General features: G+C 36.9%; 1 protein-coding gene across 7 annotated transcripts in view; it reads left to right on the top strand.

Moving 5' to 3' along the window:
- The window catches only part of NSD1 (nuclear receptor binding SET domain protein 1), a 163,097-nt gene that overhangs the window by 66,696 nt on the left and 78,394 nt on the right, over nucleotides 1-18,007 (top strand). For all 7 annotated transcript variants that reach the window (XM_044777611.2, XM_044777608.2, XM_014834782.3 and 4 more), the window contains one exon: nucleotides 11,774-11,909. In XM_044777611.2, coding sequence (XP_044633546.2) covers nucleotides 11,774-11,909 — 136 coding nt within the window. The remainder of the gene's footprint in view (nucleotides 1-11,773; nucleotides 11,910-18,007) is intronic.

Below are 18,007 nucleotides of genomic sequence, written 5' to 3'. Positions count from 1 at the left end.
TAAGTTCGTGCACTCTGCTTCGGCACCCTGGGGTTCGCTGGTTCCAACCCCGGGCACAGACCTACCCACTGCTTATCAAGCCATGCTGTGGCAGGCGTCCCACATATATAAAGTAGAAGAAGATGGGCACAGATGTTAGCTTAGGGCCGATCTTCCTCAGCAAAAAGAGGCAGATTGGTGGCAGATGTTAGCTCAGGGCTAATCTTCCTCAAAAAAACCCAAAAAACCAAAAAAAACCTCCCCATTCTCCCCTACCGCCAGCCCTGATAATATCTTCTGTCTCTGTAATCTTGACTATTCTAAGTACCTCAAATAAGAGAAGTCATACAGTATTTGTCTTTTTGACTGGCTTATTTCTCTTAGTGTGATGTCTTCAAGGTTCATCCATATTGTAGCATGTCAGAATTGCCTTACTTTTAAGGCTGAGTAGTATTCTATTGCATGTATATATCATATTTTGCTTGTCCACTCATCTGTTGATGGATGCTTGAGTTGCCACCATGTTTTAGCTATGGTAAATAATGCTGCTATGGTCATGGATGTACAAATATCTCTGTAATATCCTGCTTTCAGTTCCTTTGGCTATATACCCAGAAGTGGAATTGCTGGGTCATATTCGTAATTCTAGTTTTAATTGTTTGCCACCACCATACTGTTTTTCATAGTGGCTGTACCATTTTTATATTCCCACTAGCAGTGCACAGGGGTTCCAGGTTCTCCATATTCTCACCGACACTTGTTATTTTCTGGGTTTTTCTTCTTTTCTTTCTTTCTTTTTTTTTCTTTTTATAGTTGCCATCCTACTGGGTGTGAGGTGGTTTCTCATTGTAGGTTTGATTGGTATTTCCCTAATGATAAGTGATGTTGAGCATCTTTTCATGTGCTTATTGGCCATTTTAAGTATCTTCTTCTTTGGAGAAATGTCTGTTCAAGTCCTTTGCCCATTTTTGAATTGAGTTGTTGTGTCACTGTGTTTTAGGAGCTCTGTATATATTCTGGATATTAATCTCTTATCAAATATATGACTTGTAAATATTTTCTGCTATTTGATGGGTTGCCTTTTTACTCTGTTGATACACAACATTTAAAAATTTTCATGAAGTCCAGTTTGTCTATTGTTTTATTCGTTGCCTCTGTCTTTGGTGTCATATCCAAGAAATCATTGCCAAATCCAGTGTCCTGAAGCTTTTGTCTTACATTTTCCTCTAAGAGTTGTATTGTTTTAAGTCTTTCATCCATTCTGAGTTAATTTTTGTATATGGTGTTAGGTAAGGGTTCAGCTTCGTTCTTTTGCAGGTAGATAGCCAGTTTTCCCATTTCCATTTGTTGGAAAGACTGTGTTTTCGCTACTGAATGGTGTTGATACCCTTGTCAACAATTACTTGAGTATATATGCAAAGGTCTATTTCTGGGCTCCCTATTCCATTCCCTTGGTTGATATTTCTGTCTTTATGTTAGTAGCACACTGTTTTGACTACTGTAGCTTTGTAGTAAGTTGTTTTTTTGTTTTCTTTTGTTGTTTCTTGTTGAGGAAAATTGGCCTTTAGCTAACATCTGTTGCCAATCTTCCTCTTTTTGCTTGAGCAAGATTGTCCCTGAGCTAAAATCTGTGGCAGTCTTCCTCTATTTTGTATGTATGATGCCGCCATAGCATGGCTTCATGAGCGGTGTGTAGATCTGTGCCTGGGATCAGAACCTGTGAACCCTGGGCTGCCAAAGTGGAGCACACAAACTTAACTACTATGCCACTAGACTGGCACCTGTAGTAAGTTTTGAAATTAGGAAGTGTGAGTCCTCTAGCTTTTTTTTTTTTTCTTTTTCAGTGTTGCTTTGTCTTTTTGGGGTCCCTTGGATTCCATGTGAATTTTAGGATGAGTTTTCCATTTCTGCAAAAAAAAAAAAAAAGTCATTGTGATTATGTTAGGGATTGCATTGAATTTTTGGGTAGTCATGACATCTTAACAATATTAAGTCTTCCAATCCATAAACGTGGTAGGTGTTTCCATGTATTCATGTTTTATTTTCTTTCTTTCTTTTTGTTTTTTGTTTTTTTTTTTTTTTTGAGGAAGATTAGCCCTGAGCTAACATCTGCCGCTAATCCTTCTCTTTTTGCTGAGGAAGACTGGCCCTGAGCTAATATCCATGCCCATCTTCCCCTACTTTATATGTGGGGCACCTGCCACAGTGTGGCTTGACAAGCTGTGTATAGGTCCGTACCCGGGATCCGACCTGGTGATCCCTTGGCCGCCGAAGCAGAATGTGCAAGCTTAACTGCTACGCCACCAGGCTGGCCCCTATGTTTTACTTTCTTCAGCAGTGTGGTTTTCATTGTGCATGCCTTTTATCTCCTTGGGTAAGTTAATTCTTAAGTATTTTATTCTATTGTAAACAGATTGTTTTCTTCACTTTCTTTTTGGATTGTTTGTGGTAATTTATAGAAACTCAACTGATTTTTGTCTGTTGACTTTGTATCTTTATACTTTGCTAAATTCATTTATTCTAAGAAGTTTTTTGTGCAGTCTTTAGGGTTTTCTATGTGTAAGATCTGAGAATAGAGATAATTTTACTTTTTCCTTTCCAATTTGGTTGCCTCTTACTTTTCTTGTCTACTTTCTCTGGCTAGAACATCCAGTACTACGTCAAATAGAAGTGAAGAAAGTGGGCGTCTGTGGTCCTGATCTTAGAGGGAAAGCTTTTAGTCTTTCACCATTAAGCATGATGTTCTCTTTGGGCTTTTCATAGGGCTTTTATTATGTTGGGGTAGTTTTCTTCTATTCCTAGTTTGTTGAATGTTTTTTTATCATGAATGAGTATTGAATTTCGTTAAATGCTTTTTCTGCATCAATTGTGATGATCATGTGATTTTTTTTCCTTCAATCTGTTAGGTGGTATGTTAGATTTGTCAGTTTTCATATGTTGAATAACCCTTACCTTCCAGGAATAAATCCCAATTGGTCATGAATTATGGGTTTTTTTGTAATTTTTAAGTTGAGGTATAATTGACATATGGCATTGTATTTGTTTTAGGTGTAGAAAACAATGATTTGATGTTTGTATTATGTTTTTTTACCGTTCAATTTGCTTTGCTAGTATTTTGTTGAGAATTCTTACCCCAGTGTTCATAAATGATACTGGTCTATAGTGTTATTTTCTTGTAATGTCTTTGTCTGGCTTTGGTATCAGAGTAATGCTGACCTCCAAAAATGAGTTAGGGAGTGTTCCTTCCTCTTCAGTTTTTTGGAAAAGTTTGAGAAGGATTGGTGTTCTTTAAGTGTTTTGGACTATTTACCATTGAACCCATTAGGTCCAGGGTTTTTCTTTGTTGGAAGATTGTTTATTACTCATTACTTAATTCAATCTCTTTGCTAGTTATAGGTTTATTCAGATATCCTATTACTCTGTCATTTAGTCTTGGTAGGTTTTGTGTTTCTAGGACTTAGTTTCATTTAGGTTATCCAGTTTGTTGGTGTACAATTGTTCATACTATTCTCTTGTAATCCTTTTTATTTCTTTACAATCAGTAGTAATGTCCCCACTTTCATTTTTAATTTTAGTAATCTGAGTCTTCTTTTTTTCTTAGTCCACGTAGCTAACAGTTTATCAGTTTTGTTGATCTTGTCAAAGAACCAATTTGTTTTGTCAATTTTTTTTTCTCTGATCTTAATTTCCCCTCTAACCTTTATTATTTACTTCCTTCTGCTTACTTTGGGTGTAATCTCCTGTTCTTTTTCTAGTTTATTATGGTGAAATGTTAGAGTATTTGAGAGGTAATTTTTAAAAATATAGATGTCTAGGGGCTGACCTGGTAGTGCAGTGGTTAAGTTCATGTGCTCTGCTTCAGCAGCCTGGGGTTGATGGGTTCAGGTCCCAGGTTCAGACTTACACACCACTCATCAAGCCATGCTGTGATGGTGTCCCATGTGCAAAGTGGAGGAAGACTGGTGCAGATGTTAGCTCAGGGACAATCTTCCTCAAGCAAAAAGAGAAAGATAGCTCAGGTCCAGTCTTCCTTACACACATGCACAGAATATACATTGAGAGATGTCTACAGCTACAAATGTCCCTCTAGGAACTGCTTTTGCTGAATCTCCTAAGTTTTGGTATGTTTTGTGTCTGTTTTCACTCAAAGTGTTCTCTAATTTTCCTTGTGAGTTCCTCTTTGACTTATTGGTTATTTAGTAGTGTGTTGTATAATTTCCCAAATTCCTTAGTCTTTTTGATTTCTAATTTGATGCCATTGTGGTTGGAGAATATACTCTGTATGATTTTAGTTTAAATTTTATTTAGACTTTTTATGGGCTAACGTGGTCTATCCTTGAGAGTGTTCATGTACACTTGAGAAGACTGTGTATTCTGTGTTCAGTAGAATGTTCTTCAGGTGTCTGTTATGTCTAGTTGGTTATAGTGCTGTTCAAGACTTCTGTGTCCTGGGGGCTGGCCCTGTGGCCTAGTGGTTAAGTTCGTACATTCCACTTCAGCGGCCCAGGGTTTCACTGTTTCAGATCCTGGGCACGGACATGGCACCGCTCATCAGGCCATGCTGAGGCGGTGTCCCACATAGCACAACCAGAAGGACCCACAACTAAAATATACAACTAAGTACTGGGGGGATTTAGGGAGAAAAAGCAAAAAAAAAGACTGGCACTGGTTGTTAGCTTGGGTGCCAATCTTAAAAAAAAAGAAAGACTTCCGTGTCCTTATTGATCTTCTGGCTAGTTCTCTCCATTACTGAGTGTGGGTTTTGAAGTCTTTTTATTGTTTGTCTTTTTCTCCATTCATTTCTATCATTGCGTCTTGAATTCGGGAGTCTGGTTTGGTGCATATATGTTTATAGTTTTATACTTTCACGTTAGATTGACATTTTTGTCATTATAAAATTTCCATCTTTGTTTCTAGTAACCATTTTGACTTCAAATATATTTTGTCTGTTGTTAGAGAAGCCACTCCTGTCTTTGTTACCATTTGTATGTTATTTCTTTTCAGTCCTTTTACTTCCACTTCCTTTTTTGAATTTGGTCTAAATTGTCTCTTGTATAAAGCATGTAGTTGGATAATATTTTTTTGTCCGTTCTGCCAGTCTCTGCCTTCGAATTGTAGTTTCTGTTGTTGTTGTTTTGGTGAGGAAGACTGGTCCTGAGCTAACACCTGTTGCCCGTCTTCCTCTTTTTGCTTGAGTAAGATTGTCCCTGAGCCTAACATCTGTGCCAGTCTTCCTCTATTTTGTTTATGGGAGGCTGCCACAGCATAGCTTGATGAGCAGTGTGTAGGTCCATGCCTGGGATCTGAACCTGCAAACCTGGGACTGCTGAAGCAGTACACACGAACTTAACCACTATGCCACCAGGCCAGCTCCTGAATTGTAGTTTTAAATCCATGTATGTTTTATGTAATTAGTGGTAAAGTAGGATTGATGTCTGTCATTTTGCTATTTGTTCTTATGTCTTAAGATATTTTTGTTCTTCTAATCCTCTTACTGCTTTCTTTTGTGTTAAGTAGATAGTTTTAGTGTAACATTTTAATTCCTTTGTTATTTGTATGACACACACAGTCATTTTTTTAGTGTTGGTTCTGGTTGAGTGGTTAACATTACAACTAGCATCTTAATTTATTACAATCTAGTTTGGAATAATACCAAGTTAATTTCAATAGTATAATAAAACTTTGTTCCCCTGCAGCTCTGTCCTTCTCCCCTCTTTTGTCATTTTATTTTCATACAAATTACATTTTTATATATTGTCTGCCTATCGACACACTTGTAATTATCGCTTTACGCAGTTGTTTTTTAAATCAGATATGAGAAAAGTGTTATAAAAATACATTTTACTGTCTTTTTTGATGCTCCTTATTTCTTCATGTGGATTTGAGTTTTTGTCTAATGTCCTTTATTTCAGCTGAAGGACTCCGTATAATATTTCTTGTAGGGCAAATTTGCCAGGAACTCTCCTTGAAATTAGCTTCAAATACATGCTTAAGTGTTCTTTTGGTAATAAAGCATAGCCTGTTAGTCAGTTTGAGGAATCAGCTAGACAATAATCATTGAACACCTACTCTTTGCCAAGTACTGGGCTAAGTGTTACTCACAGAGGTAGTGTGGGAAGAGTATCTTCATTCTGTTAAGATGATTATAGTCTCTGAGGTCCTGCTGTGGGCCTGGTGCTGTGTAGAACTGAAGAGAAGCTTTGGTATTATCCAATTATAATCAAGTCATATTGGAAAGTGCTTTGTAAACCACACAACTTGTACAAATGTAAAATTATCTGTATTTTTATTTTATTCACTCAAAATATGCTTATATTAAAGGAAAACCCATGTGAGTTTTATATAATCTCTCACTTTAGGTGTCCTATTTGTAAAATAGTGGAACTACCTATTTTTATCATAAGAATAAGGGAACCACTTTTGACTAGGTAGGAAAAGTTGCAATTCCAAAGTAAAATTCAAATAGCTCTGTACAATATAATTCTCTAGTATAACGTTTAAAACTTGGTATTTTAAATCAAATTATTGAAAGTTATTTTTCTTTATAGAATTAATAGAAGCAATAGCAGGTTGTCAACAGATGTTGAGAATATGATTTTTACTTGTTTATAAGCCAGAAGATTGTGTATTTATATATACTTTGCTTGAGTTGATGAACTTCTTCTCAAAAAGGAGCAGTTTCAACTGTGGAAAGTAACCTTTAGATATCACGTAAGTCAGGAATCTACAGGGATGCGTTTTGTGTTGTATATTGCCATTGTCTTCTTATTTGAGTTTAAATTTATGGGAATTCTTTGTGACTAGAATGAGAACTGAGTCCTAGAATTACAGTAAGTTCTGTTTAATTGTCATCTAAAGTACTAGTGCTTTTCCCCACACCCCTAAGTCTTGACCTCAAGTTCTGTGTCACTACATTCTTAAAAGTTATTGTAGAAAATATTGTTTGTTGTACCAATAGACAATAATGTATTTATTGTGTACTTAAAATATAAAAGGATAGATCTCAGTTAAGTGTTCTTACCACAGTAAAATAAAAAAAGAAAATAAAAAGATAGAGTCGTACTCTGATTTAACTGATCTTGAATAGTTTGCTCAACGGTAAGTTTGGATATGCCTGGGAGGACATGGGTATCTAAGGATTATCCACTCTGTGGTAACATTCAGTTAATGTTAAAATAGAATGCAATTTAAGCTTTATCCCACACAGCTGGGAACATACCTGGACCACCTGAGCTTGTTTTATCTTGTAAATGCAGTATGGGTCTGTTTTGGACCTCTTGATGGAAATTTCATTAGTGAAAGTACTTAAGATCTCACCTAAAATGTCTTTTAAACGTAGCTTTTGGCTCAAGAGCCACTTCTTGATTGTGATTGCAGAGATGTGTAAATCCTTTAAAAATGTCAATAACAAGCTTTTACAGAAGAGTTTAGTGTGAAATGACATGTTACTGTCCATGGAAAAAAAAGGAAATGGACATTTTGAACCTAGTTTTTAGATTTGATTTAAATACTCTGAAAACAAATTCTGGCCATATTTATTTACTCATAGATAAAATTAGAGGAAAACAATGTGTTGTGATGCAAAAAAATCCATGGCCTTTAGAATTAATCAGATGTGAGTTTAAATCTCAGTCTTTCCATTGTCATTTAATCTTTTTGATTCTCAACTTCTTTATCTGTAAAGTGGAGATAATGCTATTTCATAACATGATGATTAAGCAAGATATTGTATGTCTATCAGTTTTCTGGTGCTGCTGTAACAAAGTGACACTAACTAGATGGCTTAAACAACACAAATTTAATTGTCTCACAGTTCTGGAGGGTAGAAGTCCAATATTAATTTGTTGGCTGGGGTTGGTTCCTTTTGAGACATATTCTGTGCCTCTCCTAGTGTCTGGTAGCCTCAGGCATTCCTTGCTTTGTAGATGGCATTCTCCCTATGTCTTCACATCTTCTTCCTTTTATATGTGTCAGTGTCCAAATTTTTCCTTTTTATAAAGACACAGTTATATTGGATTAGGGACCACCCTAATTGACCTCATCTTGATCATCTGCAAAGACACTATTTCCAAGTAAGGTCACATTTACAGGTATTGAGGGGTATATCTTTTGGGCGAGCACAGGTCAACCCATAGTGTATCTAAAAAGACCATATAAAGATATTAGGAAAAGCCGTTCTGAAATATGAATATCCTGCCAGTCCAAGCTCAGATGATGTTTCTTCTCTATAGTCGTTAGTCGTCCCTGATACTCTCCAAGTGTCTTGGTATCAGTAATTCATCTGCGTCTTTTTATCTCCTGTTGAGCTTCGTATGTAGATGTTCAGTGAGTTTGTGTGCAGTTGAATTATGTGTTTAACAAGGAGTTATTTGTGAGTCTGTCTTTCCAAGGTGAAATTTTCTTTCTTTCTTTTTTTCTTAAAGATTTTACTTTTCCTTTTTCTCACCAAAGCCCCCCGGCACATAGTTGTGTATTTTTTAGTTGTGGGTCGTTCCAGTTGTGGCATGTGGGATGCTGCCTCGGCATGGCCTGATGAGTCATTCCATGTCCGCACTCAGGATTTGAACCAGGGAAACCCTGGGCCGCCAGAAGCAGAGTGGGCGAACTTAACCACTTGGCCACTGGGCTGGCCCCCAAGGTGAAATTTTTAAGCTCTTCTGAAGAGAAGAATCATATTCCTTTTTTTTCCCCCCTTGTTCTTATTGTCTCTGTTTTCATGTTGGAGGCCTCTTTGGTCTGGAATTCTTGCCTGTGTCTAACTTTTTATGTATTAATGTCAATTGGATTTGGATGTTGTCCATTAATAATAGTATTAACTATATGTATTTGTGTAGACATTTTTTCCAGTGGGTTTGCATTTTTTTTTCTCCTTTATCTTCCCAAACTCCCCCTGTACACAGTTGTATATGTTAGTTGCAGGTCCTTCTAGTTGTGGGATGTGGGACGCCGCCTCAACGTGGCCTGACGAGCAGTGCCATGTCCGCGCCCAGGATCCGAACTCTGGGCCGCCGCAGCGGAGAGCACGAACTTAACCACTCGGCCACGGAGCCACCCCGATGCATATATTGTTTTATTTGGTCATCATGGTAAATCAATCAGGATAGTAAAGAGAAAATAAATGTTTCAGGTTTTTTTCTTTTTATTGTCAGTACAGTGTCAGCATAGTTTCTAAATGGTTGGTATATTGCATGTGAGGCTGTGTATTACATTTTCAACATCCCATGACTTCATCAACACTTTGCATATTTCGTTATCAGCATAATTCGTTTAATAGGTCTCTTGTTGGATGTTAACTTACTGTTGTTATAAATAACTACTTGAAATATCTTTCTGCAATTCTTTTACTTATTTGAATTATTTCCTATGGGTTAAAATAGTAGGAGTGGAATTAATTTTTATCTTCATTTTGATGGTTCGTGGTAGAGCAGGTGTTTCTTTCCTGATTTTATAGCTTAGGAAACTGAGGCTGAATTAACTGACTTGTTTAAGAAGACACAATTTGTGATGGAGTCAGAAGACGTAACTCATTACTGCTTTATGTGGCTCTGTGATGTTCTTTCTCGGCTGTCTGTTGAAGGCATATGTTTTATGGCTATATTTCCTGATAATACAATATAATCACTTTGTTGTAGTAATATGAGGGAAAGACATAACCAACATCATATCATAGATTGTGACTGAATTTGTCATAAAACGTATAATAATCATGGAGTTTCATTGTTATTGGATGATTAGGTAGCAGTTGAGAGTTTGGGCTCTGGAATTGGACTGCCTGGAGTTGAATCTTGGTTGTGCCACTTACTAAATAACTATATGACCATAGGTATATGGTAAAATAGGAGTTATAATATAGTATCTACCTTAAGAGAATTAAAGAAAGAACAGTGCCTGGCACATAGCAAACATCAAGTAAATATTAGTTACTATGTTTGAAGTGATTTAGGACTTGAATAAACAAGCCAATTCCAAATTTAGCAATGACTGCCAAATAAACTAAGTTGTCACAAATCAAATTATATCAGAAATTTATGGCAACCTACTCAAATTGTAGTTTTCAGTAAACAGGCAAATAAAAGATTTGTTTTCTCATCCTGTCTTGGTATCTTGGTTTTAAAGTTTCAAAGGCAACTCACTTTGAAGTCATGTTTTTTTTTTAATGATAACTTACAAAACTGGTAACAGGCAAAAATGGCCCTTTGGGGCTTTTTTTTTTTTTTGTAAATATGATTTCTGTCTCATTTCCTAGTAACTCTATACAGTATTTCCAATAAGGGCTTCTATGAGATTTAACTTACTTCTCTCTGAAAGTAGAGTCTTAAAGTTGAATAGTAACATATAAATCTTTGAATTAAGCCCAATGTTTTGATATCTTTGAGCTAGGGTATTATTCATCATTTATTTGAATAATTTCCATCAATTTATTTAGCATACTCTTTATTGAACACTTAATCTGTGCCAGGTGGATGATGTTTTAGGCATTAAGGAGGGAAGATTGAGGGGGCCGGCCCTGTGACCGAGTGGTTTAGTTCACACGCTCTGCTGTGGTGGCCAAGGGTTTCCCCAGTTTGAATCCTGGGCACAGACCTGGCACTGTTCATTAGGCCATGCTGAGGTGGCATCCCACATGCCACAACTAGAAGTACCCACAACTAAGAATATATAGCTATGCACTGGGGGGCTTTGGGGAGAAAAGGGAAAAAAAAAAAAAGGAAGATTGAGTCTGAGGGAGGAACTCACCAAAACCTCTTTCAAGACATGGCACTTAGAAAATCATAGTATTTATGTCCCCTTGAAGTGAGTGGAAGAGGTTCTTGGTCCAGGTGCTCTAGGTGCGTCTTTTGGCTACCCAGAAATATCTCAACACACTTGTACCTCCTTTGTTTGGCACCAGGTAGAAAGCTCAGTCCTACTAAACAGAATGCTGACTGCTTCTCAAGGCCTTTCTGTTTATGGACTGTTAAAGGCATGAACGTGAGTTTAGAGCTGAAATGGAGGCATTTGGATTGCAGATCAATTAGGCATATTGTTTTTGGAGAAAAGATGCAGCGAGGGTCTCTGCATTGGACAAGTCCAAGGAGCTTGATTCATAGTGTATTCTGCATGAGTAATATTTCTTGGAGTTGTGCAGTGCACTGTTCTGCATGCAGCCTCTCTTAGATGTTCTGGGAAAAAATTCCAGATCAGTTGTGTTGACTTTGCTAGAGTCTAGCCTGTAGCTTTCAGGATTATTTCATTAGAGCCATTATTCTTATTTAATTCATAGGAATGTGTTTGAGAAGGATGTAGAATATCACATGCAGAAGGGACCACAGTCCCCCTCTCCCCCTGAGTTTTATTGAGATATAATTGACGTATAACTTTGTATTGGGACCACAGTCTCTTGACATTGTTCAAAATTCTTTTTATAACCCATTCCACCTCAGTCCCCCTGCTGGCCCCATGTTGTGATGCAGGGACTAGGGCAAAGACAGCTTTTCCTTGAGATGATTCTGTTTATCTATTATTTCAGTTTTCAGCTTTTTATAAATCAAAATAGCTAATTTCCCCCCCGAGAATGTAGATAGACTATTTATATAAAACAACTATAAATTGAGTGCTAATGTTGTATAAAGGGCTATGTTATGAACAGTTAAGACAAAGTAATTTAGTTGTACTTACTTTTGTAATTGTTGTTGGAGTGTTTTCAATCCAGAATTCTTTAGGCATTGCTTTCTCAGAGGGCTAGTAGGAAGATGATATACTGTTTAAAAAGGTTTTGATTCTTATTGATGCCCAGTGTTTTGTCTGTCTAAAGTGTCAACCCAAGAAAAAGTCTACGCCGCTGAAGTACGAAGTTGGAGATCTCATCTGGGCAAAATTCAAGAGACGCCCATGGTGGCCCTGCAGGATTTGTTCTGATCCATTGATTAACACACATTCAAAAATGAAAGGTAATGCTTGAAGTTGATTATATATATGATAAAATAGAGTATGGAATTATAAACTTGCACTTGCCTTTAGTATAATCCAATTTTTGTTAATAATCCATTTTTACCTTTGAGCATTTCATGAACGAATTGTTAATGTATCTTGCCTTTGTGGGTTTTTTTGAGTTTTGTTTTATTTTACTCAGTGATTTAAAAATTCTCAATTATTCTATCTATAGATGCCGGGAAAATGTTAGGCTTATTACCTAAAGTTTACATTGTCCAGAATCACTTGTTTTATTTATGTTTTTCTACTTCAATCTTCAGGTTTCTATTGTTTCTGTTAGTTTTAAAGTTGAAGCAACTATAAAGAATGCTTGTACATTATTTTGAATTTTAAAATCTTGATTTAGAGTATTCCCTTTAATCATTGCAGTTTGTTTCTTATTGGGTTGTTCTGTTTGAATCTTGGGTATCTTACCTTTAAAATGCTGTAAGGTGAGTGTTGAAAGTTGATCTAGAACTACCTTTTTTCTGTTAAGATGTTTTGTGATTTTATTATAGTTTTGATATATGTATTTTAGTTTTTGAATAGGTCATATATTCACAAGACTCAAAAAAATGAGCTTGTTTTCTCCTTTGCTCAGACCTGCCCCATTCCTTACCCTTCCTTTTAAAGAGTAACCAATTGTTTTTAATGTTTCTTTCTAGAATTTCTATATGTAAACCCAACTATATATTCTCATTTCCTTCCTCCTTTTTAACACAAAAGTAGCATATTGTATATATGTTCTACAGCTTGCTTTTTTTCACTTCTTGGAGATTTCCCCATGTTAGTGCGTTGAAAAAACTTCCTCATTTTTTCTTTTCTTTTTTTTTTTTTTTGACAGTTGCATAGTTTTCCACTTTTTGAATATGCTCTACTTTGTATAACCATTCCCCTGTTGATGGACATTTAGGTGGTTTCTAATCTTGTGAAGACTGTACATACATATCTACATCTGTATGTACATGCATACATGTGTTTATGTGCGCACAGTGCTGTAAACAGCAACTGTGTGTCTTTCACATGTGCTTGTCTGTTTTTCTGTAGGTTCATTTACCAAAAGTGGGATTGCTGGATTTGATTTTTTATTTTGAATATTGAATATTGAGGTACCCAAAGACCTTTATAGCTCACTGTTTGTTTGTTTTTAAAGAGTTTTTATGTTTTTGCTTTTTTCTCTCAAAGCCCCCTGGTACATAGTTGTGTATTTTTAGTTGTGGGTCTTTCTAGTTGTGGCATGTGGGATGCCGCCTCAGCATGGCCTGATGAGCAGTGCCATGTCCGTGCCCAGGATTCGAACTGGTGAAACCCTGGGCTGCCGAAGCAGAGCGCGCACACTTAACCACTCAGCCACAGGGCCAGCCCCTATAGCTCACTGTTTTAAAAAAATGATATCTTAGGTCTGGCCGGATAGTGTAGTGGTTAAGTTCATATGCTCCACTTCGCAGGTTCGGATCCTGGATACAGACCTAGCACCACTTGCCAAGCCACGCTATGGTTGTGTCCCAGATAAAGCAGAGGAAGATTGGCACAGATGTTAGTTAGCTCAGTGGCAGTCTTCCTCAAGCAAAAAGAGGAAGGTTGGCAACAGATGTTAGCTCATGGCCAATCTTCCTCACAAAATAAAAAAAAATAGATATCTTACCCTTTGTAGCCTTTTTGGACATTTAAATTCTGCTGGTAGGAAATTCTTTTAGTCCTCCCCCTCTATCCTTCTGGCTAGTTTTTTACTCATTGTACTGTTTTTTATGCATACTCATTGGATCCATGACATTTATTTGGCAAATATTCAGTACGTTGTATGGATATTGTGCTAGGTATTGGAATATAGTAATGGGCAAAACATCAGTCCTGCTTGCCTTTGTGTATAATTAGAGTACAGTTAAAGAGACAACCCACCAGCAAATAATCAGACAAATAGATAATTACTGAATTGAGAAGCGTGTCCAAGGAAAAATATTGGTGTACGGTCAGTGATACAGCACCGGTTCCTAACCTGGACTTTTGGTGTGGGGGTATTCAGGGCCACTTGTACTACTAAAGTTATCTTTGGTCTAAGACTTGAGAGGATGAGTAGGAATTAACTTGGGGGAAAAAAAGGAAGCTAGTTCCAGGCACAGAAAATAGGATATACTCTGGCTCTGAGAGGTCTGCAGCCCATAGATTGATGGAAGGTGGCATAATATGAGGCTGGGAAGGAGGTAGGAGTCAGATCACTCAGTGTCTTGTAGACTTCATGTAAAATCTTGTATTTTATCTTCAGAACCAAGGGATACCATTAAAGGGCTATGAGTAGAGGATGATGTGATCTGATCAGTGTTTTTTAAAGTTCAGTATGACTGCAATGTGAAAATGGATTGCAGGGAGGCACAAGTAAGTAAGAGGAGATATTAAAGGGTGATTGCAGTGATTATTATGGTGAGATGAAAGTGGTGAATAGACAATAAAGAACGACTTACAAGACAAAATTTATGTGATTTGGTAATGGATAGATAATGGAGATTGAATTCCTGAGGTTTCTAGCTCCCAGGTTTCTATATCTCAGTATGGGTCCCAAGTTTTTAGCTTTACCAGTGCATAAATAGTGTTGCCATTTACTGTGAGCACTAGAACATCTATAACTCTGAGTTGACATCTGCTTGTTGATATTAATTGAAGCCATGGGCAGGGCATGCATGAGATGGCCTTTGGACAAAAATAATAGAGTGAGAAAAAGGGTGACTTTGAGGAAGCCAACATTTGAGGTCTATATGGAGGAGACTGAGTTTGCGAAAGAGATGGGTAAGAATCAGATAAGAGATGGAAGAGGAAAACCAGGAGAATGTGGTATTGGTGACTAGAGTGTTTTAAGAAAGAAAGTGTCACTGATTTGGTTGAACGTTGTCTAGAGAGCAAATAAAATATTCATTAAGTGTAAGGAGCTGGAGGTCATTGGTAATCTTTTATGGTGGTATGATTGTGGCTGAAGTTGGATCAGACTGGTTTGAGGAAATGGAGTCAAAGGCAGACAAGTGGGGATGCTACAGCTAGAGAGATGTATGAGGTCCAGAGGAGTTTTCAAAATGGAGATGATCATGTAGTTAGTGCTGATGGGAAGAGTTCTGGAGATAGGGAGATGCTGAAGACAGGAGTAAGAAGGGATCAAAGATGGGATCATAACATAGGATTTCTGAGAAGGGAAGAGATGGATAGGATTCATATCACAGTAAGGAATTTGCCTTGATGGGAGGAGGAGCCGCATTCTTGTAGTGTTATTAGGGGTGGGTGAGGGTGCTGTGTTTGGAGGTTTGATATGTGGTATACTTGAGGATTCCTATCTAGCCTGTTTCTCTGAGTCAAGAATGGGGTTATACCAGAGAGCAAGTGCCATTACTGGCAGGAAGATAACATGTTTTTTTCCGGCTAAAAAAGGTTAAAACTCTTAAAATTGAAGAGAGCTTCCCAGAAAGGCTAAATTTATATAGCTTCCTATTGGAGAAATGATAAAATATGTTAAAACGGATTTATTTAACCTTACAGCTAGTTATGTCATATTACTTACTTTTTCTATTCTCTCTTTGTATTTTTCATTTTTGTCTTTTCTCTATAGTTTATGGCAAACTGTAGTCAGCCTAGTTCTGGAAAGCTTAATTAAATGCTTTTAGTAGTTAACTCTCCATTTTTCTTTGAGTGTGCTCCCTTTTCTGTTCATCTTTTTCATAGCACATACCTGGTGGAATCACCACCAGTCTTGCAATGGCATTGCCTAGTAGTAGGAAATTTTGGATGGACTGCTATCAAACTAATCTTGTTTCCCACCTCACTGAAACTGTGACCACTATTGATGTCTGACTCTTTTGTAGCAGTATAACTTCCCCCTCCAACTTCTTATTTTGAAAGTTTCAAACCTGTAGACAAATTGAAGAGTAGTACAGTAAACACCACATACACTTTACAGAGATTCAACAGGTATTACTTTGTACCAATTATTAGTTGATGTCAGTGTAAAAATAAAAAATTGTAGTACAATGTTCATATTTTTGTGATCATTCATGTTTATTGTTTTCTTAGCAAAGCCAAGTATTTCAAATGATGTTACAAAACTCACATTTTTATGAAATCATTTTTAGTCATTATTTACTTTATCATATGTACTGCATATAATTTAAAAAGTCAAATGGTTAATTCTACAGGCACCATTAGGAAAACAGTCTGCTGTGGCTACACCCCTCCCTTTAAGTACCTCCAACTCTTTTAGCTGGATCGTTTGATACTTACTTCTGTATCTCAGAATTCTGTCCTTCTGGACTATTTTTTACTTCTCATTATAGAAGTTGTAGATTAGTCAGTTTTCATCCTTGCATTGGGCCCCACCTCTTAGCCTATCTCTGGCATCCTCCCGTCTTCCCTATTATATTGTAATTTTGGTTAGGAATTCACTGTGTACATTGTTATCTTTTCAGCTTAGCCAGGCAGTGTCCTGTGCTTACTTTGTCCTCACAACCTCTTGTTTTTCCTGCAGTTATCTTTGTGTGTGTGTGTTTTGGTGAGGGAGAGGGTTCTTAGTATTCTGTGTATTTATTACTAATTCATAGTAAAAATCTCCTCCTAGTTTTTATTTTCTCCCCATGATCTGATGCATCGATAATTTGTCATTTTCATCATCTTGAGGAAATCTCATTTAGCGCCTTATATATTCCTTCAGTCTACACTAGTTACCTTTTCGTGTGGTGAACAGCTGTCATCTTGAGAATTCCCTTCAGCTCTCCCTTGTGTTGCATTCCATGTCTTCCTTGTTTTTGGTTTACTCACTCATTCTGAATGTATAACAAGTTCTTTAATAGTTTCCTGAGAAAGGGGGTATGGGACATAAATTTTTTGAGACCTTGCATTATCTGAACATATTTTTATTCTTTTCCTACACTTGTTTTAATAATTTGGCTAGTATGAAATACTAGGCTGAAAATAATTTTTGCTCGTAATTTGGAAGGCATTTCTCCATTGTCTTCTAGCTTCCACCGTTGCTATTAAATCTGAGATGATTTTGATTTCTGAGATTTTGTATGTGACTTTTGTCCCTCTCTCTCTGAAAGCTTGTAGATTCTTCTCTTTGTTCTTGTAGTTCACAAGGCTATACCTTACTGTGAGTCTGTTGTGTTTTTTTTTTGTATTATTGAGTTAATGATAGGTTACAATCTTGTGTAATTTCAGTTGCACATTAATGTTTGTCATTCGTGTTTACCTTACTGTGAGTCTGTTTTCATTCCTTGTAGTGGGTACTTGGCTCTCTTGTCTCAACTTACAAGACAAAATTTATGTGATTTGGTAATGGATAGATAATGGAGATTGAAGTCCTGAGGTTTCTAGCTCCCAGGTTTCTGTATCTCAGTATGGGTCCCAAGTTTTTAGCTTTACCAGTGCATAAATAGTTGCCATTTACTGTGAGCACTAGAACATCTTGTTAGTTTTTTTAGTTCTGGGGCATTTTCTTGAATTATTTCTTTGATTATTTCCTTCTCTTTGTTTATTCTCTCTTCCTATAGCTCTTATTCAGATGTTGACTTTCCTACACTGGACTTCATAATTTTTTCATCTTTCTTGTTGCATTTTTGTTGTTCTGCTCTACTTTATAGGGAGTTCCCTCAACCTATGTCTTCAGATCCTTTTTTGTTTTACATTTCTGCTCCTGTTTTTAATTTTCAAGAATTCCTTTTTATTTTCTATATCTTATTTCATGAGTGCAATATCCTTTTTATTTCTGAGGATATTAATAGTAGCTTTTGTGAAATTTTCTCCTCTGTACAGTCTGTTTCAAGTTCCTTTTTTTCTTCACTGTTTGTGCCTTTCTTCTCTGTGTTTTATGTTTGAGACTTTTCTCAGATCTGTGTTCAAGAGTGAAGACTAAAGAGCACATGGGCACTTCTGAAGGTGTGGAGCTCCTCAACCTTTAATTTTCTTGTAGGATGGCTCACCTCCCACTCCCAATTCCTTGTCAGTAGCTTTTCCATTTTTTTCCTGGCTTGGTGAGACTCCCCAGAGAAGACTCCTTAGTCTCCTTCTTAGAGAATAAGAATCTGGCTTCTTGTGTTCTGGGAGC

This window comes from Equus asinus, chromosome 9 (assembly GCF_041296235.1).
Source record: "Equus asinus isolate D_3611 breed Donkey chromosome 9, EquAss-T2T_v2, whole genome shotgun sequence".
Lineage (NCBI taxonomy): Eukaryota > Metazoa > Chordata > Mammalia > Perissodactyla > Equidae > Equus > Equus asinus.
The sequence above is the reverse complement of the archived record's forward strand: the minus strand, read 5'-3'. Positions and strand labels throughout refer to the sequence as shown.